Source organism: Sceloporus undulatus, chromosome 2 (genome assembly GCF_019175285.1).
Source record: "Sceloporus undulatus isolate JIND9_A2432 ecotype Alabama chromosome 2, SceUnd_v1.1, whole genome shotgun sequence".
NCBI classification, from domain to species: Eukaryota; Metazoa; Chordata; class Lepidosauria; order Squamata; family Phrynosomatidae; genus Sceloporus; species Sceloporus undulatus.
In genome coordinates, this window is record NC_056523.1 from 14,604,835 (window position 1) to 14,623,327 (window position 18,493).

General features: G+C 42.1%; 1 protein-coding gene across 2 annotated transcripts in view; it reads left to right on the top strand.

Moving 5' to 3' along the window:
• The first annotated feature begins 313 nt into the window (after positions 1 to 313).
• The window catches only part of C2 (complement C2), a 51,175-nt gene continuing 32,995 nt past the window's right edge, over positions 314 to 18,493 (top strand). Inside the window, exons 1-6 of one of the 2 annotated variants that reach the window (XM_042451127.1) lie at positions 314 to 523; positions 4,110 to 4,337; positions 9,732 to 9,917; positions 11,367 to 11,540; positions 15,676 to 15,789; positions 17,895 to 18,031. In XM_042451127.1, coding sequence (XP_042307061.1) covers positions 472 to 523; positions 4,110 to 4,337; positions 9,732 to 9,917; positions 11,367 to 11,540; positions 15,676 to 15,789; positions 17,895 to 18,031 — 891 coding nt within the window. In that variant the 5' untranslated portion in view covers positions 314 to 471. The remainder of the gene's footprint in view (positions 524 to 4,109; positions 4,338 to 9,731; positions 9,918 to 11,366; positions 11,541 to 15,675; positions 15,790 to 17,894; positions 18,032 to 18,493) is intronic. The other variant, XM_042451125.1, reaches the window with a different exon arrangement.

The following is an 18,493-nucleotide window of genomic DNA, read 5'->3' on the forward strand; positions in this document are numbered from 1 at the left end:
TGGGCCTTCCCCTGAGGCTGAGAGAGTGTGACTTGCCCAAGGTCACCCAGCAGGTTTCCATGCCTGAGCAGGGAATCAAGCCCTGGCCTCCAGAGAAGTTGCAGCTGAGAATACAGTTCCAAAAACCGTCGCCACTGAAAACAGAATAAGGTTATTTTAAAAAGCATACAATAACAACTAAATAAATAAAGGTGGCACCCGAGCAAGAAGCCTCCCTGGGGTCAGTTACACACGTACCAAAAGAAAAAAGAGGGAGGGGGGGGAAAGGAAAAATGATCTTTGCCTGGCTGTGAAAAGAAAGCAAGGAGGGGGGTAACCAGGCATCTCCCTCCCTGGTTTGGAAGGCACTTGCTCAATCTCAAAACTTCCCTTTCTCAGCTTGGAAGGCGGATCTGAAAATTTCCCTGAAATATTCCCCAGCCTCTTCTGGACAGTGTGTCCTGCTCCCTTGCAGCTGCTTTGTAGGGGTCCATGATGACTCCTCTGCCCAGGGTCCTTCTGCTTCTTCTCCTTCTCTGCCCAGGTAGGAGTAACTCAGCCCTGTGCCAGGCAGGGTGCTTGGTTGGCACTGGAGCCACCTCTTGCTCTATCAATCATTTTTCTTTTCTGTTCTGTTCCTTTTGGTGTTTACACTCACTCCTGGCAGAGTTAAAATAAAAAAGAAGAAACCTAAAAGAGTCCAGGAAGGAAAGTGTGTGTAAATGTCTGGAGTTGTGTTTGATGTTTGGTAGCATGGGTCACATAGTCTATGGGAGTTTATCACACTGAGGCTGACTTCGTAAAGTCATAGAATCATAGAGTTGGAAGTTCAACATTAAAGAGAGATTAAAGCGCATTTAAAGCATCCCGCAAATAAAGCAGAAATGGTGAGTAATTGTGCAAACGATTATCACACACAATTGCACAATTAAAGTGATATCAGAAATGCATTATCACTGAAATCCCAAAAATAAAAAAAAGATCTATGTTAATGCCGGTGGGATTTGTGTGATATCCTGTGAAATTGAATTATGTGATTTTTCCAGTATATCTCCTTCGTGTGATAAACTCTTATGATAGGGCAGAGGTAGTGTTAATGTTTAAAAGTACACTCAGCCCTCCACATTTGCGGTTTTGATTTTTGCGGATTTGATTATTTGCAGATGTGATTAATATGCTCTCTCCCTAGGAATCTCAGTCTAGGTCCTCCAGGGAAATTCTGCTGGACATTGACCATAGAGTTGCACTGGAGGACCTGAAAATTCCTAGAGAAAACACTTCTCTCAGCATTTGTAGGTCCCGCAACATGATTCTACGGTCAAATTGTGGCAAATGTTGACCGCAGAGTTCTGCGGGAGGACCTAGAAATGCCTAGAGAGGTGTTCTCACCGCCCCGCACTCTCAGATCGGTCGGGAAGCATTTGTTGAGGGTTCCTAAGACGAGATATATCTTGTCCTCACAAAGGGCATTTTCTACCTCGGCCCCACAAATCTGGAACTCCCTTCCTGACAAGCTCCACTCTGTCACCTCCCTAGATCTTTTTAGGAAGAAACTTAAGACCTTTCTTTTCCAACAAGCTTTCCCCCATGTGTCCTAATGTTATGCTGTTCTCCCCCTGATATACAAATGTTTTTATCTAGCTAGCTTTGTTTTTGTGGTTTTAATTGTCTGTCAGTTTTACAGTTTGTAACTTCTAATGGGATGTTGTTACTATTTTGTCGGTAATACGTGTTATGTCGGGTTTTTATATTGTATCACTTCTTGCTGTACACCACTGTGATCTAATTTGGAATAGTGGTATATAAATAATAATAATAATAATAATAATAATTATTATTATTACAAAAGTACTTTTTATTTATTTGTGTGTGTTTTTCACTTTCACTGGGGTCCTGCGCCACTAACCCCAGTGAATGTGGAGGGAGAAGTGTATTCCAATTCCCTGTTGTCTATTTGTTGTTGTGGTTTTATTTTAAAGAAAAAAATATTTGAACATTTTAAAGAAATTTTAAATAAAATGATAAAAAATAATTTAAAACGGCAACAACAACACCTCGTTGCATAGTATAGCTGGTCTTGTTTCAACTCACCTTTCCTCTGAAGGCAGGGTGACCAGGCGTCCTCCTTTTCCAGGACATGTCCTCCATTTCAAGCTTCTGTCCAGAAGGAATTTCCAAAATGCACTCCATTTGGAGCAGGGCTAAGAAGCATGACTTTGCATTTCTATGAGAGTTTTTAGCTTTTATAGTTGGTCATGCCCTACATTTTTATTGAGTGTCCTACATCTTATGATGCCTTGTCCTCCTTTGTGGTGAAATCAAAACTGGGATACTTTTAATGGGCCAACCAATATGCTCCAAATGCATGATCACTGTTTTGTGTATTTTGGCTGTTGTACTTTGCTATGTGACCAACAGGGCTATCCCTGAATATCTTTTCTGTGAAGTTTTTCTTTTCTGACTCTTCTCCTCTGCTCAAGCTTCCTTCTCACGTTTTCAGTTTCATTTCTTATTTCTACACCTTTGACTACACATTTTTCTCTAATTCACTTTAGCTTTTTTGTTGGGTTCCTTTTCTCCATTCTGCTAACATTTCCGTATGAAACCTCTTTACAGAATGGTTCAACATAGCTACTAGACAAGTAGAATGTGAAATATTAAATGGGATTTATTTCCATTGTGAAGTTGAAGGCTTTCATGGTCAGCATCCATGGTTTTTTGTGGGTTTTTCAGACTATGTGGCCATGTTCTAGAAGAGTTTCTTCCTGATGTTTCACCAGCATCTGTGGCTGCTGGCTGGCATCTTCGGAGAATGCTTGCCTGGAAAAAAGTGGGTGTATATATACTGTGTGAGCCTGGGAATGCAGGAGTGATTTGCATGTGTATTGTTCTGCTGCTGATGGCTGGCCTCAGGCTAGGAGGCTAATGCAAAAGAGGATTAATGTCTGCTAATTGATTATCATGATCTGCTGGGAAAGCCCCTGACTCTGAGTGATTTCTTATTTGCATTTGCTGAGTCCTTCTTTTGCTATTCCTCAGGACTGGTAGCCAAATTTTGTTCACTTTAAAGGTTTCTTCTTTCTGGTTGAAATTATCCAGATGTTTGTGGATCTCAATGGCTTCCCTGTGCATCCTGACATGGTAGTTGTTGGCATGGTCCAGAACTTCAGTGTTTTCAAACAGTATTTTATGCCCAGGATGGTTTGTGGCATGTTCTGCTACTGCTGATTTTTCTGCTCCTACACCTTTCAACCTCTCTTTCTTTCATCCCTCACCTCACTCTCCCTTCCCGCCTACTCACTCCCTAACCTAACTCCTTCACAGTGTGTCCCCGCTTGCTTTTTTCACAATGCCACCCGCAATGCTCATTCTCCCTTGCTACTACCTCTCTCATCTGTTCTCACACTCTTGTGTGCCCTTTGCTTGCTCCTAGTATACCACTGCTTGCAGTTCTCCCCTCCTTTGCCTCCAGGGCAGTGGAATAGAAGAGACAGGTGCCAGCAGCAGCACCACACCCTCTCCCCTCAACAGTTGGAGGAGGGCCCAACCGGGTGTAACTCCTCTTCTGAGGTATCACCTGGTTTGGTCTGCATCCACCGCACCTCCCCAATGATTGTACTGGTTAAGATGGGTAATAGCAAATGTTTTTAATGAGGACGAACACACATACACTCAGAGAGGCTGCAGCAATTTGCCCTTGCTTGAGCCTACTGGGAAAGGCACAGTTCTGCACGCTCCTTCCTGTTGAGTTCAATGAGTGCAAACTACTTTTGCACTTTGATCTCAGTTTGCATCAACTAATGTAAGCTGAGGACAAAGAGGAAAAGTGAGAGGAGAGAAACTGGGACATTTCAAAAGCAGGATAAAATGTGGGACCTGCCAAATTGAGACAGTTGGTGGGTTCGGGATTTGAGAGGTTAATTCAACAGCATCTAAAGGGCCACATATTCCTTGGCTCTGGCACCCAAGAATAGGTAATCTGTGAATGTCCTGATGTTTGTCTTCATTGGACCATGAACACCAGTAGCAATTAATTCAGGCTTAGACTGAGCACCAGGGAAGGCTCAATATGCAAAATTAGTTTTAGTTCAAATTCCAAGCAAATAACTCCTGTTTTATACCTGTTGCAGCGATTGTCGCACAGGAACTTGAAACAACATCTTGTTCGACAGACCTAGCTATCCGAGGTGGCACCGTCACATTCTCAGATGGAGGCCACCCTGGAAGCACGCTCACCTATTCGTGCCCACCTGGTAAATATCCATATCCATTGCAAAGACGGATCTGCCAATCAGATGGAAAATGGACACCAATGCGCTCCCTGAATGGAATCCGTACCAATGTAGCACAATGCAAAGGTATGTGTGGAGGTTTCTGCTTTTGTGTTTTGCTGGCAAGCTCACAGTGTTTGGCCATGTTGATTGGTGGGATTCAAGGATTTGGCATGTCTGTGCTACTCGCTAAGGGGGTTGTATAAATTTGTATACTTGTAAATGTATATTGTAAATAGCCTCAAACATATTACCAAAGAGCCTGCTAATTTCCCTTATAAATATCCTGAGACTCCAAGACTGAAGAATGTTTTTGACCGCTATCATGAACTGGGCACTTGGAAGACCAGAAGGAACAATGGACCTCAGACAGAATCCAGATTGGATGGTAAATGGGAAGGAGCCATAATTCCTTAGTCTAAGGAGATTATCACACGGAGTTTTACCATAGCTAAAATGTGGCTAAATCATCTGAAAACTGTGATGGTGTGATCACCAGTCACACTTATTTCCTGTGATTAAATCGTCAAGGAGGTGTTCCACTCTTCTCTCATCATCAAAGCGTTTGCACAGCAGCCATTTCTCCAAAATGGAAGTTATATATAAGACTACGAACTGCAAATAAACATAGAAAAAGGATAAAAATAAAATAAAGAAGGAAGGAAGGTAAAAAAGAAAAAGTCATGATCAAAAGATTCTCCATCTTTAAATAGACTTTCTTAGTTCTACAGGAACTAAGGCTCCATCTGCACTACAGAATTAATGCACTTTGAATCATTTTAACTGCCATGGCTATGGATTTCTTGGATTGATAGTTTTGTGAGCTATTTAGCCTTCTCTGTCAGAGAGCTCTTGCATCACAACAAACTACAAACTCCATTTACCCCCTGGTAGGGCCAGTCCTGAGCGGACAGCATTTATGTTATTCATCGTAATATTTTGTTTTCTGCTTTGTTAACTGGATTATTTAATAAGGTTCTTCCTACCTAAGGACAACTTTGGCTGCTGGTTCACTGCAAGACTGATGCACATTGATACCACTTTAATTGCCATGGCTTCATCCTGTGGAATATTGGGATTTGTAGTTTGTTTGGTGCCAGAGCTCTTTGACAGAGAAGGCTAAATATCTCACAAAATAAGAAATCCCAAAATCCCATAGCATTAAGCCGTGGCAGTTAAAGTGGTGTCGAACGGCATTAATTCTGCAGTGTAGACACAGTCTTAGTCCCTATAGAACCAAGAAGGTGCATTTAAAGGTGGAGAATCTTTTGATCATGACTTTCCCCCCTTCCTTCCTTCCTTCCTTCCTTCCTTCTTTTATTTTTATCCTTTGTTTATTTGCAGTTTGTATAGACAGTCCAGATAGTGCCTTGTTTTTCTTTCTTTTGTTTGTTTTTCCTTTTATTGCAATTTGCAGACAAAACAAATAGAGCCTGCCTGCCTGCTTTCTTTCCTTTCTTTCTAAGATTTCTAGCTAGAAGACCAACTAAACCCTTGCTAATTTCTTGCCTATCTAAGCAGTATCTGAAAAGATAGTAAATGATTCCTATCTTCAGTACAGATAAGGAAGCAGATGGTCAAGGGGAAACCCTCATTGGGCTCCTCTGTACATGTGTTTGTATTCTTATTATATGACCCATTCTGTTTGTATTAATTTTGCTGGTCTGTGACTGTAATAAATTATCCAGTCATTCTGTATATATGGTCCAAATTGTACTTCCTTCCTGACGTGGGTGGGATGGGATACCTGCTGGTGTCCAATAATTCATCATACCGTAATTGCCTTTGTTTGGTAATATCCAAGATCAAAAAAGAGACACAGACCTCACATGGCTCTTTGCTGAAAATGTTGAAAAAGATAAAAGAAGAAGAGATCCTTCAGTCAGTAGGGCCCATTTGATCCTGGTCACCAGTTAAATGTTTACAGAAACCTTTTAAAAATATGCAATTATTAAAGGATCTGCAGCACCATTGCTCTTTTTAACTCCCATAGGAGCTAATGTACAGACAAAGGCTGTGTTATCTCCCTTTTGCCAGAGCTTGTGTCGTAACCTTGTGTTGGTACCTTGTATCCTTGGGCAGCTGCTAGGGACCAGGTGTTTCGATAGTAGGCCTTCCTCCCACCAACACCAGACCTTGCCCACCTGTAGTTGGATCTGAGAACTTCCTATTGTGTACCCTCCAACTTAGTGTCCTGGTCTAGCAGGGGCAGTCCTGGGCTGCATCCGCATTGTACTACGTGACTGCCAATATCGCAGTGGCCCTGGCAATGATGGCCTGTTACAGACTGCCAAAATAAAGCTGCTTCGGGTCTCTTTGGAGGTATGCTATTTAAATGATGCATGCATCCTAAGAATCCGGAAGCTGCACCAAAGCTGCACTCCGGTGCTTAGGAATGGAGTGTGGCTTCAGCGCGACCTCCAGACTCTTAGGACCCATGCATCAATTAAATAGCATACCTCCAAAGAGACCCGAAGCAGCTTTATTTTGGCAGTCTGTAACAGGCCGATGTTTAGCACCTAAAGACTAGCGTAATTGCAAGATTATTGACAGATTTCCCCCATCAATGAAAAAGGATGCTCCTAACCATGTTTGGAAAAGAGCCAGCATAGTGTAGTAGTTTGTCTCTGGAGACTAGGGTGTAAAACATCATTGCCAGGGCCATTGCAATATTGGCAGTCATGTGGTGATCTTGGGTGAGTCACATGCTCTCAGCCTCAGGGGCAGGCAACGGCAAACCTCATCTGAACAAATCCTGCCAAGAAAACCCTATGATTGGTTTGTCTTAGGGTTGCCATACGTCGGAAATGACTCAAAGTCACACAATACACACAACAAGCATGCTTGGGGGACACATCAGTTAGGGATTGGGGGCAGCAGTGTGTGATAGGTATCTCCAAAGGTGCTTTTTTCTAGCTCTAATAGCAGTTTAAAAGTTGCATGTAGTAATCTCCTTAGTTAACTCAGCTAGTGGGATCGAAGTGTGAGGAATCTTGCCCTTATCACTACACTCATTTGTGTATGTGTGCTTTCAGGCTTTGCTAAGTTCAGTACATACATTCCATGCATTCTCTGAAGATGCTAGCCACACATGCTGGTGAAATGTCAGAAATAAACTCTTCTAGAATACAGCCACATGGCCCAAAACCCTCACAAAAATCTATTCCAGGGTTTCTCTTCTTAAAACCATATTTTTAAAATGTTCTCCTCATTAATAACTTTTGCCTTCCTGTTGCTCAGTCATACCCTTTTGCCCCCACTTTGGTGTTGCTCAGTCACATGTGCCCCAATTTTCATCTGTGAAATACTGGAAGGTATGCTGTTTTACTTTAAGTTTCCCACTGCGCTTTTGAGCAGGGCTGAGGAGTTGGTATGCCAGACCTTCAACTCCTCTGTCTTTCTGCTATCTGACTATGGGGCTTTCTATATTGCCCTTTGGGACGTCCAGAGGACGTCCCATTTTTAAAAAGGGGCGTCTCTTTTAGACGCCCCTGGGCCTAGTACGTCCGTACAAGATGGCGCCGGCCCTTCTACATGGCCGGTGCCATCTTTGCGTATCGGACGCTGAGCATCCGTACGCGTTGCGTCGCTTGTGACGTAGCGAGTGCGCCCCTGGCGCCTCGCTACGTCGCAAACGCGACGGAAAAAGAAGCTCCATTTTGGAGCTTCTTTTTCAGTCCACAGGGGAGCCGCGCCGTGTGGAGGCTCCGGCTCCCCCACGGAGTAGCTGGCGGCGGCGGCAGACCGCCGCAAAGCGGCGGTCTGTACCCCACCTATGATTCTGACTCCTTCATACATGGCAAATATATATGAATTAGTAAGAACAAAATTATGTATTAAAATGGTAACACAAGGAATTTCAACAGGGAGAAATCTAAGGTATTATGGACTTTATCACATGGGGGGGGGGGAAATTGGGGGTTTGAATGGTGATTATCCTGTGAAAATTGCACAACTGTGATTAAGATTTTCACACACATCACAATTAAAACATCATTATCCAGGGCATAACCAGGGAATGAGGAAATCCCTGGTTATTTGTACGCTTTTCATGGGATAATCACTGTTTAAGCCCCCAGTTTCCCCATATGATAAAGTCCTATATTTAGGCAGGGGGAAAAATGAAATACACATATATAGAATGGGTGACACCTGGCTTGACATCAGTACATGTGAAAGGGATCTAGGAGTCCTAGTAGACCAATAGTTGAACATGAACACTGTAATGCAACAGCTAAAAAAGTCAATATGATCCTAGGCTACATCAATAGTAGTATAGTGTCTAGATGAGGAGAAGTAATAGTGTCACTCTATCCTGCTTTGGTCAGACCTTACCTGGAATACTGTGTCCAATTCTGGGCACCACAATTCAAGAGGAACAACTGGAGTAATCTGAAGACAAAGGGGGAAAGTGGGAGAAGAGAGAGACTGGAACAAAACAACTGAAGAAGTGGGACAACAGAAGATTGATTAGGACTGTCTATGCCACCTCCTTAGTGAGGTGCCCACAGATTTAAACCTGTTGTGAATTTTTTCTGAAATAGCATATGTTGAAACATAGAAAGTGCTATTTCTGAATGCTTGGAGTTATTGTTATAAAAGCATTTAATTTAAAACACCTCTAATTTCCCAACAACTGTTTGCCATTTTGTTTACAGTTTACTGTTAAGAAACTCAAAGTCTTGGGCTTCATTCTATATTAGCCATTTTGGTGGGAACAGGGTATTGCCATACCTTCGTCATGCATTTTTTATAGCAAATCCGTAAGATATTATTGTCAAATTATTGCATTCTTTTTCTTAATTTCACCTCCAGATATGTAGCCATTTTTCATGCAGTACAACTGCAGCACCATCCTATCCAGCATGGAGTGGGAAAATGCAGTTAAAGCTTGTTAGAAATAGGACTTTTGTACCTTTTGTTTAACATTTGCTGCTTTCATGTTCTGCTTCTTTGCTTGCTTGCTGTTCAGTGCAGCTGGGAAATTAGTGATGAATTGTTAATCAGATTAGTCAGGTTTTGTTCCCTTTCTCCTTTTTCTTTTTTGCAGGGAGAGAAAAAATATAGTTTTCATCCACACCTATGATATTATTACCCTGTTTAAAAAAAAAAGAGGGGGATACATGGAAATAAACATTTTAGCTCACACTAAGCAGAGAATAGAAACTGGTTCATCGTGTTTAGTACCTCAGTAATACCGTAGCTAATCTGAACGGGAAGCAATAAATTGAGTACAAGATGAAAGAGGAAGCTATTAGTTAATTTTGAATGGGGCTTTACTATACACTTTTACTTCTGAGCAAACATTATAGAAGGCTCTTTGCCAATGGGCAGGGCTCAGTGTACAGTAAAGTGTACTATTAACTGGAACTGTGAAAGAAAGCAGGGAAGGAAAAGCCACTGTACTTCACAAGCCTCCATATTCTAGGCCGAAATGTTATCTCAATGTCCTTTTTCATCTTCGTCACTTCTCTTTTGTAGACATACGCTGCCCTCCACAGAGATCCTTTGAACATGGTTCATTCAACCCACGACGAAGCTCTCATCCAATTGGTGACATTTTGAGTTTCGAGTGTTTTGATGGATATCAGCTCCTTGGTTCATCCCAGCGACACTGCTTGCCAAATGGTCGCTGGAATGGAACAGCCCCTGTTTGCGATGATGGAGGTGAATCTTGCTAAGATTTCAGTACAGCAGCAGTTTGTCCTCTCTGGGTTGTGGATTGCATGTGCTTCACATTAGAAACAACAACAGCAACAACAGCAACAGGAATTCCCAAACAATATAGATTAGGCATATCAATGAAATATCAAATCTGCATCTGTTTAGTTTGCATAACTTGAAAACTGCAGGTGATTTATAATCTTTCTTGCAAATGTCGCTAGAGCCATGAAACTTAAAATGTACATTTATTCACTGCATAATTCCCCATTTCATGTTTAAAATTTGCCCCAGTTTTCTCACATCTCCTTATTTTGTTGGGAGGGAGATATGCAAAGAATGATTGTCATGAAATTCATTGATGTCATTAGCAGCGGAGAGTGTGGACCCTTCAGAGATGGGTGGCTGCCTTCTGGTGTGGAATGTACTGCTGCGCCACTTCTCAGATAGACCAGGACACCCAGAGACTGAAGGTCCTGGGAAGGACCCTGGTCCATCCGCCCACAGCCTTATTTTCCCTGAATAGGTCTAGTCTCCTTTTAAAGACATCTTACATTGGTGAACATAATGACTATATCTGATGGTACAGATTGAATCTTCCTCTTCTGAAATGCTTTGGACCCAAAGTGTTTTGGGTTTTTTATTGGTGTTTTGTTTTGTTTTTTGGAGATGGGACCGCAAGTCTAAACACGAAATTCAGTTTATGTTTCAGATACCTTATACACATAGCCTGAAAGTAATTTTATTCACAGTATTTTTAAATAATTTTGTGCATGAAAAAAGTTTGTGTACATTGAACCATCAAAAAGCAAAGATGTTATTATATCGACCACCCTTGTGGACAGTTTTGGATTTTGGCATGTTTCAGGTTTCAGAATTCTGGATAAGGGATACTCAACCTGTAGCAGATTTCATATTTCCTCTTAGCAAGTTGCAATAGCAAATACATTCCCATACCACTTATCAGTACACTTCAGCACTCCCTAAGTGGTTTACAAAGTGTAAGCTAATTGCCCCCAACATTCTGGGTACTCATTTTAGCGACTTCGGGAAGATGCAAGCTTGAGTTGAGCTTGAGCCCTTTTGCTAGTATTGAAATCACAACCTTATGGTTTGTGAGTGAGAGGCTGCAGGACAGGCGTTTAACCACTGCGCCACCAGGGCTCTTATCTTGGGAATGTGAATCATGCTGCTCACCAGATATTGTTAAACTGATTGTCACAGCAACTGTAGTCACCATGACCAATAGTGAAGGATGCTGGGAACTGCAGCTCAGCAACATCTAGAGAGATGCATGATTCCTATTTCTGCTTTAGCTGATCTTGGGGTTTGTCCAGCATGAAGCTGAGGAGGGGGCTTTGCCTTGTTTTGGTTATGGAAAGCTGTACAACCCATCCAATAATTGGCATTTCATCCTGTGGTTTCTCTCCTCATGTTGTTTCATTCCCTCTCCAGTGGGCCATTGCCGCAGTATCGCCATCCCACCAGGGGCAATTGTTACTGAGGGGCGCAACCGTCTTGGTGATCGGGTCTCATTTCAGTGTCAAAATGGCCTGGACTTGGTAGGGTCCACCCAGCGTGTCTGTGGTCCAGAAGGTGAATGGTCAGGAGCTGAACCAAGTTGTAGAGGTAAATATTATCTTACATGTCTCCTTCAATAGATTAGATTTGTGTTTTGGAATACAGTTCCTAGACCCCAAGAGTTGTAGTGCTGAAATGTAACTTTGCATAGCTTTGGAGTAAATAACTCCTCTCCCACGATTGCTCCAAGTTCTCTGATTCTGTTTTCCCTGACTTACTTATTGGGGATAGGGGGATGTTTGTGTGCATTAACCATAATCTTTCAAGTTTGATTCATAAGTCTCTTCTTCCACCCCTCTTCCAGGTTTGTTTGTTTGTTTGTTTGTTTGTTTATTATTTCAAGGATTTATGTCCAACCTTTCTTTGACGATGGGATTCAAGGTGGGTTGCAACAATGAAAAAAGACAGAATAATTTTAAAAGATAGAAGTAAAAACAGGTTTCTATGTTTCTCTTGTTGCCTTTACTCATTTCTTTTTCATGTCTTGTCTGGCCATCAACCAGTTTCCCTTAAGGTGTGTTGGGCTACAACTCACATAATTCCCAGCCAACAAATGAACTGTACTCTGCTTTGGTCAGACCTCACCTGAAATATTGGGTCCAGTTCTGGGCACCACAATTCAAGAGGAATACTGACAAGATGGAGCATTTCCAGGGGAGGGTAGCCAAAATGGTGAATAGTCTGGAAACCATGCCCTATGAGGAGCAGTTTATGAAGCTGGGTATGTTTAGCCTGGAAAAAAGAAGGTTAAGAGGTTATATGATAGCCATATTTAAATATTTGAAAGGATCTCATATTGAGGATTTAGCAAACCTGTTTTCTGTTGATGCAGCAACTAACAAAGCCAAAATGATTCTAGGCTGTATCATTATGAATACAGCAGGGAAGCAATAGTACCACTCTATTCTGCTTTGGTCAGATCTCAGCTGGAATGCTGTGTCTAGTTCTGGACACAATTCAAAAAGGATGTTGACAAGCTGGAGTATGTCCAGAGGGCGGCAACCAAAATGGTGAAAGATTTGGAAGCCATGTCCTATGAAGAACAACTTAATAAGCTGCATATGTTTAGCTTGGGGAACAGACAGTTAAGTGACATGATAGCCATATTTGAATATTTGAAGGGATCTCATATTGAGGATGTAGTAAACTTGCTTTCTGCTGCTCAGAGACTAGGACACATACCTACGGATTCAAACTGCAGGAAAATAAACTCCACCTAACCCTAACCCTACTGCTTTTTGCTTCCTCTCATTTCTATTTCAGTGTGTGGGATCACATCTGATCATTTGCTATGTCTATGGCCCAGTACAGACTGCCCCAAAAGGGTGGTCTGCTGGCACATAGTTTTCCACCAGGAGGGAAATGCAGCGGACAAACTGTGTGGTATTCTGCCGCAGTAGCGGTGTAACAAGTGCACCAGTGGCGTATTCATCATGTAAGTGCCGCACGCCGCCGCACAGCACTTATGTAACGATGGCGGCACCCATCCGTACAGGCTGCCGCCATTTTGGCGCCCTCGTCATGTGCAAGGGGCGAAGGGCATCTAGAAGCACTGCCCCTCGCCAGGGCCCGTCTGGACTGAGACAAAAGTTCCTAGTTTCATATAGGTCAGGATTAGGCAAAATTAATCTTGTGCAGGAAGATGTCAATTTTTTTTACTCCCAAATGCCCCCCAATGGCCACTAGGAAAACATAGCAGCATTTTTGCCACATTTGGAGGAGGGCATTTTTGGTCCTGAAGAGACCTTTTTAAAAACAGAAAGTGAACTGTAAGCTGTGTTGCCAACAAGACTTTCAAAGATTTTCCCTGGAATATTTTACTACAAATCCCCATAATTCCCCAATATTTATTATTATTCAGTCAAAATTCCCTGAAAGAAATTAATTTAATTCCCCGGATTCCAGGGAATTCCCCAGAAATTGGCAACACTGACTGTAAGTGATTGCCAACTAGGTTAAAAAAAGGTCCAGCCCAATACAAAACCTACATTGTAGGTTATTGCTAAATATAATCATCATAGTCAACATCTCATGCAATTAGTCTTTTTGCTAATGACTCCCATTAGCCTTCTAGAGATCCCATGTGCCCAGGGCCAGCTCAAAACATGTAGCAGCCTGAAGCAGAATAGCAAATGGTGTCTTTCGCCCAGGACTAGATTACACAAGGCAGGAAACATGGTTAGCACATCTCACTATCCCGGTGAGTAACAATAAATTAAATGTTTGTTGTTGTTAACTATCTTAGCGTCAATCTTGATCCATGGCGACCCTGCTGATGAGACATCTCCAGTCCCCCCCATCCTCTACTGCTCTGCCCAGCTCCTGCAAACTCATATTCGTGGTCTCTTTATTAAAGTCCATCCATCTAACATGTGGCCTTCCTCTCTTTCTACTTTCTTCTACCTTTCTCAACATTATTGTTTTTTCCAAAAATTCATGCCTTCTCATGATGTGTCCAAAGTATGACAGTGTAAGTTTTGTCATCTTGGCTTAAATAACTGAGCAAAAGCAGATGTAGCATACCTTTCCTAGACATAGGGTTCATCTGCACATCCTAGGCTGTGGAATCATTTCCCATCAGCAGGCAAGAGGGTGCATCTACACTGTATAAATAATGCAGTTTGACATCACTTTAACTGCTTTAGATCCATCCTACATAATCCTGGGATTTGTAGTTTTGTGAGGCACCAGAACTCTTTGGTAGAGATGACTAAAGATTTGGAAATACTACAAAGCCCAGGATTCCATAGGATGGAATTATAGCAATTCAAGCAATGTCAAACTGCACTATTTATACAGTGCAGATGCACCCTTGCTCCTCAGATGTACAGTTTGCTTCTTTTTCTTGGTGTCTCAAAGCTGTTATTCTTCCTACCTGCCTCACTTTCCCTCATGATAAGGTTGGTCCTACAAGTGTCCCATTGCTAGAATCAAACTTTGGAACATCTTAACTCTTGTTAGCTTCAATTGATGCTCACAGTTTAATCTTTTCAGTGCCAGGTAGAGGCATATTGCTGAATGGATCCCTTTTGTATTGGTTTTATTGCCCTCATCTGCAGTTTTATGGTTTTGTTATCTCTTATGTTTATATGGAGGAGAAAAGTGTACAGTTTTTAATTGTATTTTTACAATCATACAATGCTTTGGAATTTTGTCAGGATGAAATGAAACCTAGAATTTTTAAAAGGAAAATCAACAATAGCAGGCGTTCTCTATCATGGTCTATATTATGTGACAATGTATAGAGTGGGCCCTTGGTATCCGCTGGGGTTTGACTCCAGAACACACACACACACCGGTAGATAAAAAAATCCATGCTGAAGTCACATTAAATACATTGACATAGTAAAATAGTGCCCTTTATTTAAATTGGCAAAATCAAGGTTTACTTTTTGGAATACATACACACAATATTTTACATATCCTATCTAGCTAGGATGCCGCCGCCTGGATGCATCCCAGGTTGAAGCCTCACTCAGCCAGCAATTTTTTAGTCAGGAAGCTTTCAACTTCAAAAATTGTCCGGTTGAGTGAGGCTTCGACCCAGGATGCATCCAGGTGGCGGCCAGTATCCAGGCTAGATAGGCGATGATTTAGGTATGATAACATCAGGGGGCATCCTGGATCCTGAATTCAAGCTGGAAGAGGTAAGCTGTCTTATTTGTTAATAGGATAAGCTCTGAAGTCAGGCTGGAAAGACTATTATTATTGTTGTTGTTGTTGTTGTTGTTGTTAATATAGCACTGTAGGTTTGCACAGCGCTGTACGTAAAAACAATAAATATAAAAGAGTAAACCTGCCTATGGCGTACAATCTAAGAGTAAACCTGCCTATGGCGTACAATCTATTACATCCTTTTCATTATGATAGAGGTTGTTGATATTTTTAAAAAATCTGTTTCCCTACCCTCCACTTTGTGGTACCATGTATAGCAGGATGATTCATACTGCTGCATATTTTCATTCCATTTAATTTATTTTCATTTAGTGTGCTAGTTTTCTTATCCCCCCCCCCAGCTTAGAGAACACAACTCCTGGCATTTGTTTCTCCTGTCTGTCCAACAGCAGTTCCCAGCTATAACCTTCTAGATAGACCCCATCTTTCTTAGAGAACACAACTCCTGGCTCCTCTGGCATCTTGTCTTGCAATGACAAACAACCTGTTTCCATTTTCTTCCATACAGCCCCCTATTCGTATGATCGGGCCGAAGATGTTAGAGCTGAGTTTGGAGCCTCTTTAACTGATGTTTTGAGTGAAGTATCGTCATCTGGACCTGACCCTTCTGGGACACCTCAACGTGCGTATAAGCAGTGTACTCTGTATAACCTTAGTCAGAGTGTGGGTTTATGTGATGGAGTTACCATCTATTGGAGGTAAAGAAAATGAGATCTCTCAGGCCAGAGACCCTCACTGACCCCTGATCCTCTTTTCAGCTCCCCCCATTTTTCAGACAACGTTTTGGCCCAAAATATTCCCAGACCATCTGAACATTTGGCAATTTGATTCACAGTACAGAAATCCTTCAAAAAGAAGCAAAATGGGCCAACGTTGGTGAAAAATGCTCACTGGAAATGAATCTCATAATTTCTGGTGCGTCTTAATGCATGGATATAGCTGTGGGGGGCAGACGGCATTGCAAAGACTTGTCCCTGCCCCTGCTGTAGTCCAAGCTGCAACACAGAGGGTAATTAGAATAATTAATAATTAATTATATTAATAATGATATTAATAATTGATAATTAGAATCTTGCCAAGAAAGCCCCAGGAAAGGATCACTTTAGGGTCTCCATAAATCAGAAACAATTTGAAGTCACACAAGAACATACAACAAAGAGCATCTTTGTATGGTCACCAGCATCATAGCATGTTTTGGAGGTACAAATTCACAAGGCATGTTTTAGTTTTTACCAGGAGAGGAAGCAGCAAGTCTCAATTTGAATCTGTCCCAGATCTTATACCACCAAAGATATATTCGTTGTTGAATTACGTGCAATATCATAGGTATATTTGCATGTATGTGCATAGGCCTGTTGAATCCAGTGTCCTGTTCACCCAGTGGCCTGACAGACATACCTCTTGGGGCTTGCTTGTCTTTACTGTCCAGAATACTCCAAGCTGCCCCACAGTACTCTGGCCCCAAATTCTCCCTGAATTTCCCCCCATTACTTGTGCTCTCTCTGCAGCTGCCTTCTAACACAACCCTTTTTGCTGCCTAGCACCGCCACTGGGGTCACAACAAGGTGCCCAGGCATGTTATTGATGGTGAGTGCTTTGATGTTGGAGCAATTCATGCCCACAATGCCACCTCCAGGTAGGTTGCAGGAACCATGTGGGATGGCAGCTGTCTGTTGCCATTACAGAGAGAGCCAAAAACCAGGACCAAAATATAAGGTTTTTAAATTTGGGTTAAGAGGAGGAAAGGACGAATCAGGTATTGATGTTGCAAATACAGTCCGCACCTGATTTGGAGTTTTGGCCCTCCATCATGTAACTAGGGCCTCATTCCCGCTTGATTCGGTTTTCATGGATTAGGGTAACCAATCCGAACTGACGAATCGGTTCAGTGGCAGAGCGTGGTTCCCATTATATTTGTGCTGGGAGAGGCTGGGGACAGAAGGCTGGGACGGGAGGAGGCCAGGGAAGCCAGGGACTGCTGGGGCGGAGAGGTCGGGGCGGATTCTAATCCACATGGTTCCCACTTGGGCTGAATCGATTTATTTAAAAATAAATTGATTCAGCCCAAAAGAAGTGGAAAAAACCAGCATCCAAAAGACACGGGTTAAATATATCAAAAGCATGCCCCCCTTTCCGAATCGCTTCAGTGATTCGAATTAAGTGGGAACCATGTTCTTTCAAAACGGATTGTACTGAATCACAATCCAGTCTAAAAGGTAGTGGGAATGAGACCTAGGAATCAGCGATCCCAAAGGGAATTCAGAGTTAATGTCCCATGTAGAGAAGCCCTTAGGAGGCTAGCTGTCAGGATAGAACATCAGCTAGACCTTCTCACTTATATTTCCCAACAAATTCTATGGCGAGATCTGGTAGGGGAATTTTGGAAGACACATCATGATGGCTGGGTTGGAAGGGCACCAAAACACTATGGCTGTGGGGTTATTACAGTCATGGGTAAAGGTGAGCTCCACACCTGAGAAACTATTGGAGGATTTCTTTTCCTGAAGAGAAATTAGGAGAAATGCACTCACCACCAGCAATATCTCTGTCCGCAAATAGGGTGGACAATTTGGAGAGTCCATTTTGTACACAGCACTAATTGAATTGATGCCGGCAACAATTCTGTTTTGTCTTTGCTGCATCTGAGGGCAGACAGCTAGTTTGGGGCTACTCTAAACCCATCCCCATTCTGCCCTAGAATATTACTTTTCTTTATTTCTATACTAGCTCCAAATTTGGGACGAAGGCTTATATTGTCCAAAGACAGTTTCCTCTACATCTACTTGCTTGTGGATGCTTCTCACAGTGTCACTGAAGCCAACTTCAGGATTTTTAAAACTTGTCTGGAAATTATCATCAACAGGGTAAGTTTGTACAGAGTTAACTTATCTTATATGACAAGTACAATGCGGTGGAATTGATGGGAGTGGATGTTATTTCTGGTTACTCCCAGGTATCTTACACATCAAAAAGAAAAAGAAAAACCCACCGAACAGTGATACCTTTAGCAAGTTTTTGAAGCTCCACTGGCTTACAGCTACCCCTATATTAAAAACAAGTTAATTAGGCTGCATCTACACAGCAGAATTAATGCAGTGTGACACTGCTTTAATTGCCATGACTCAATGATATGGAATTCTGGGATTTGTAGTTTTGTGAAATATTTAGCCTTCTCTGTCAGAGAGTTCTGGTGCCACAACAAACTATAAAAGTCAGGATTCCACAAGATGGAGCCATGACAGTTAAAGCAGTATCAAACTGCATTAATTCTGCAGTGTGGAAGCAGACCTAGATTCCTTCAATGTTGATTTTGAGCCAAATCACAC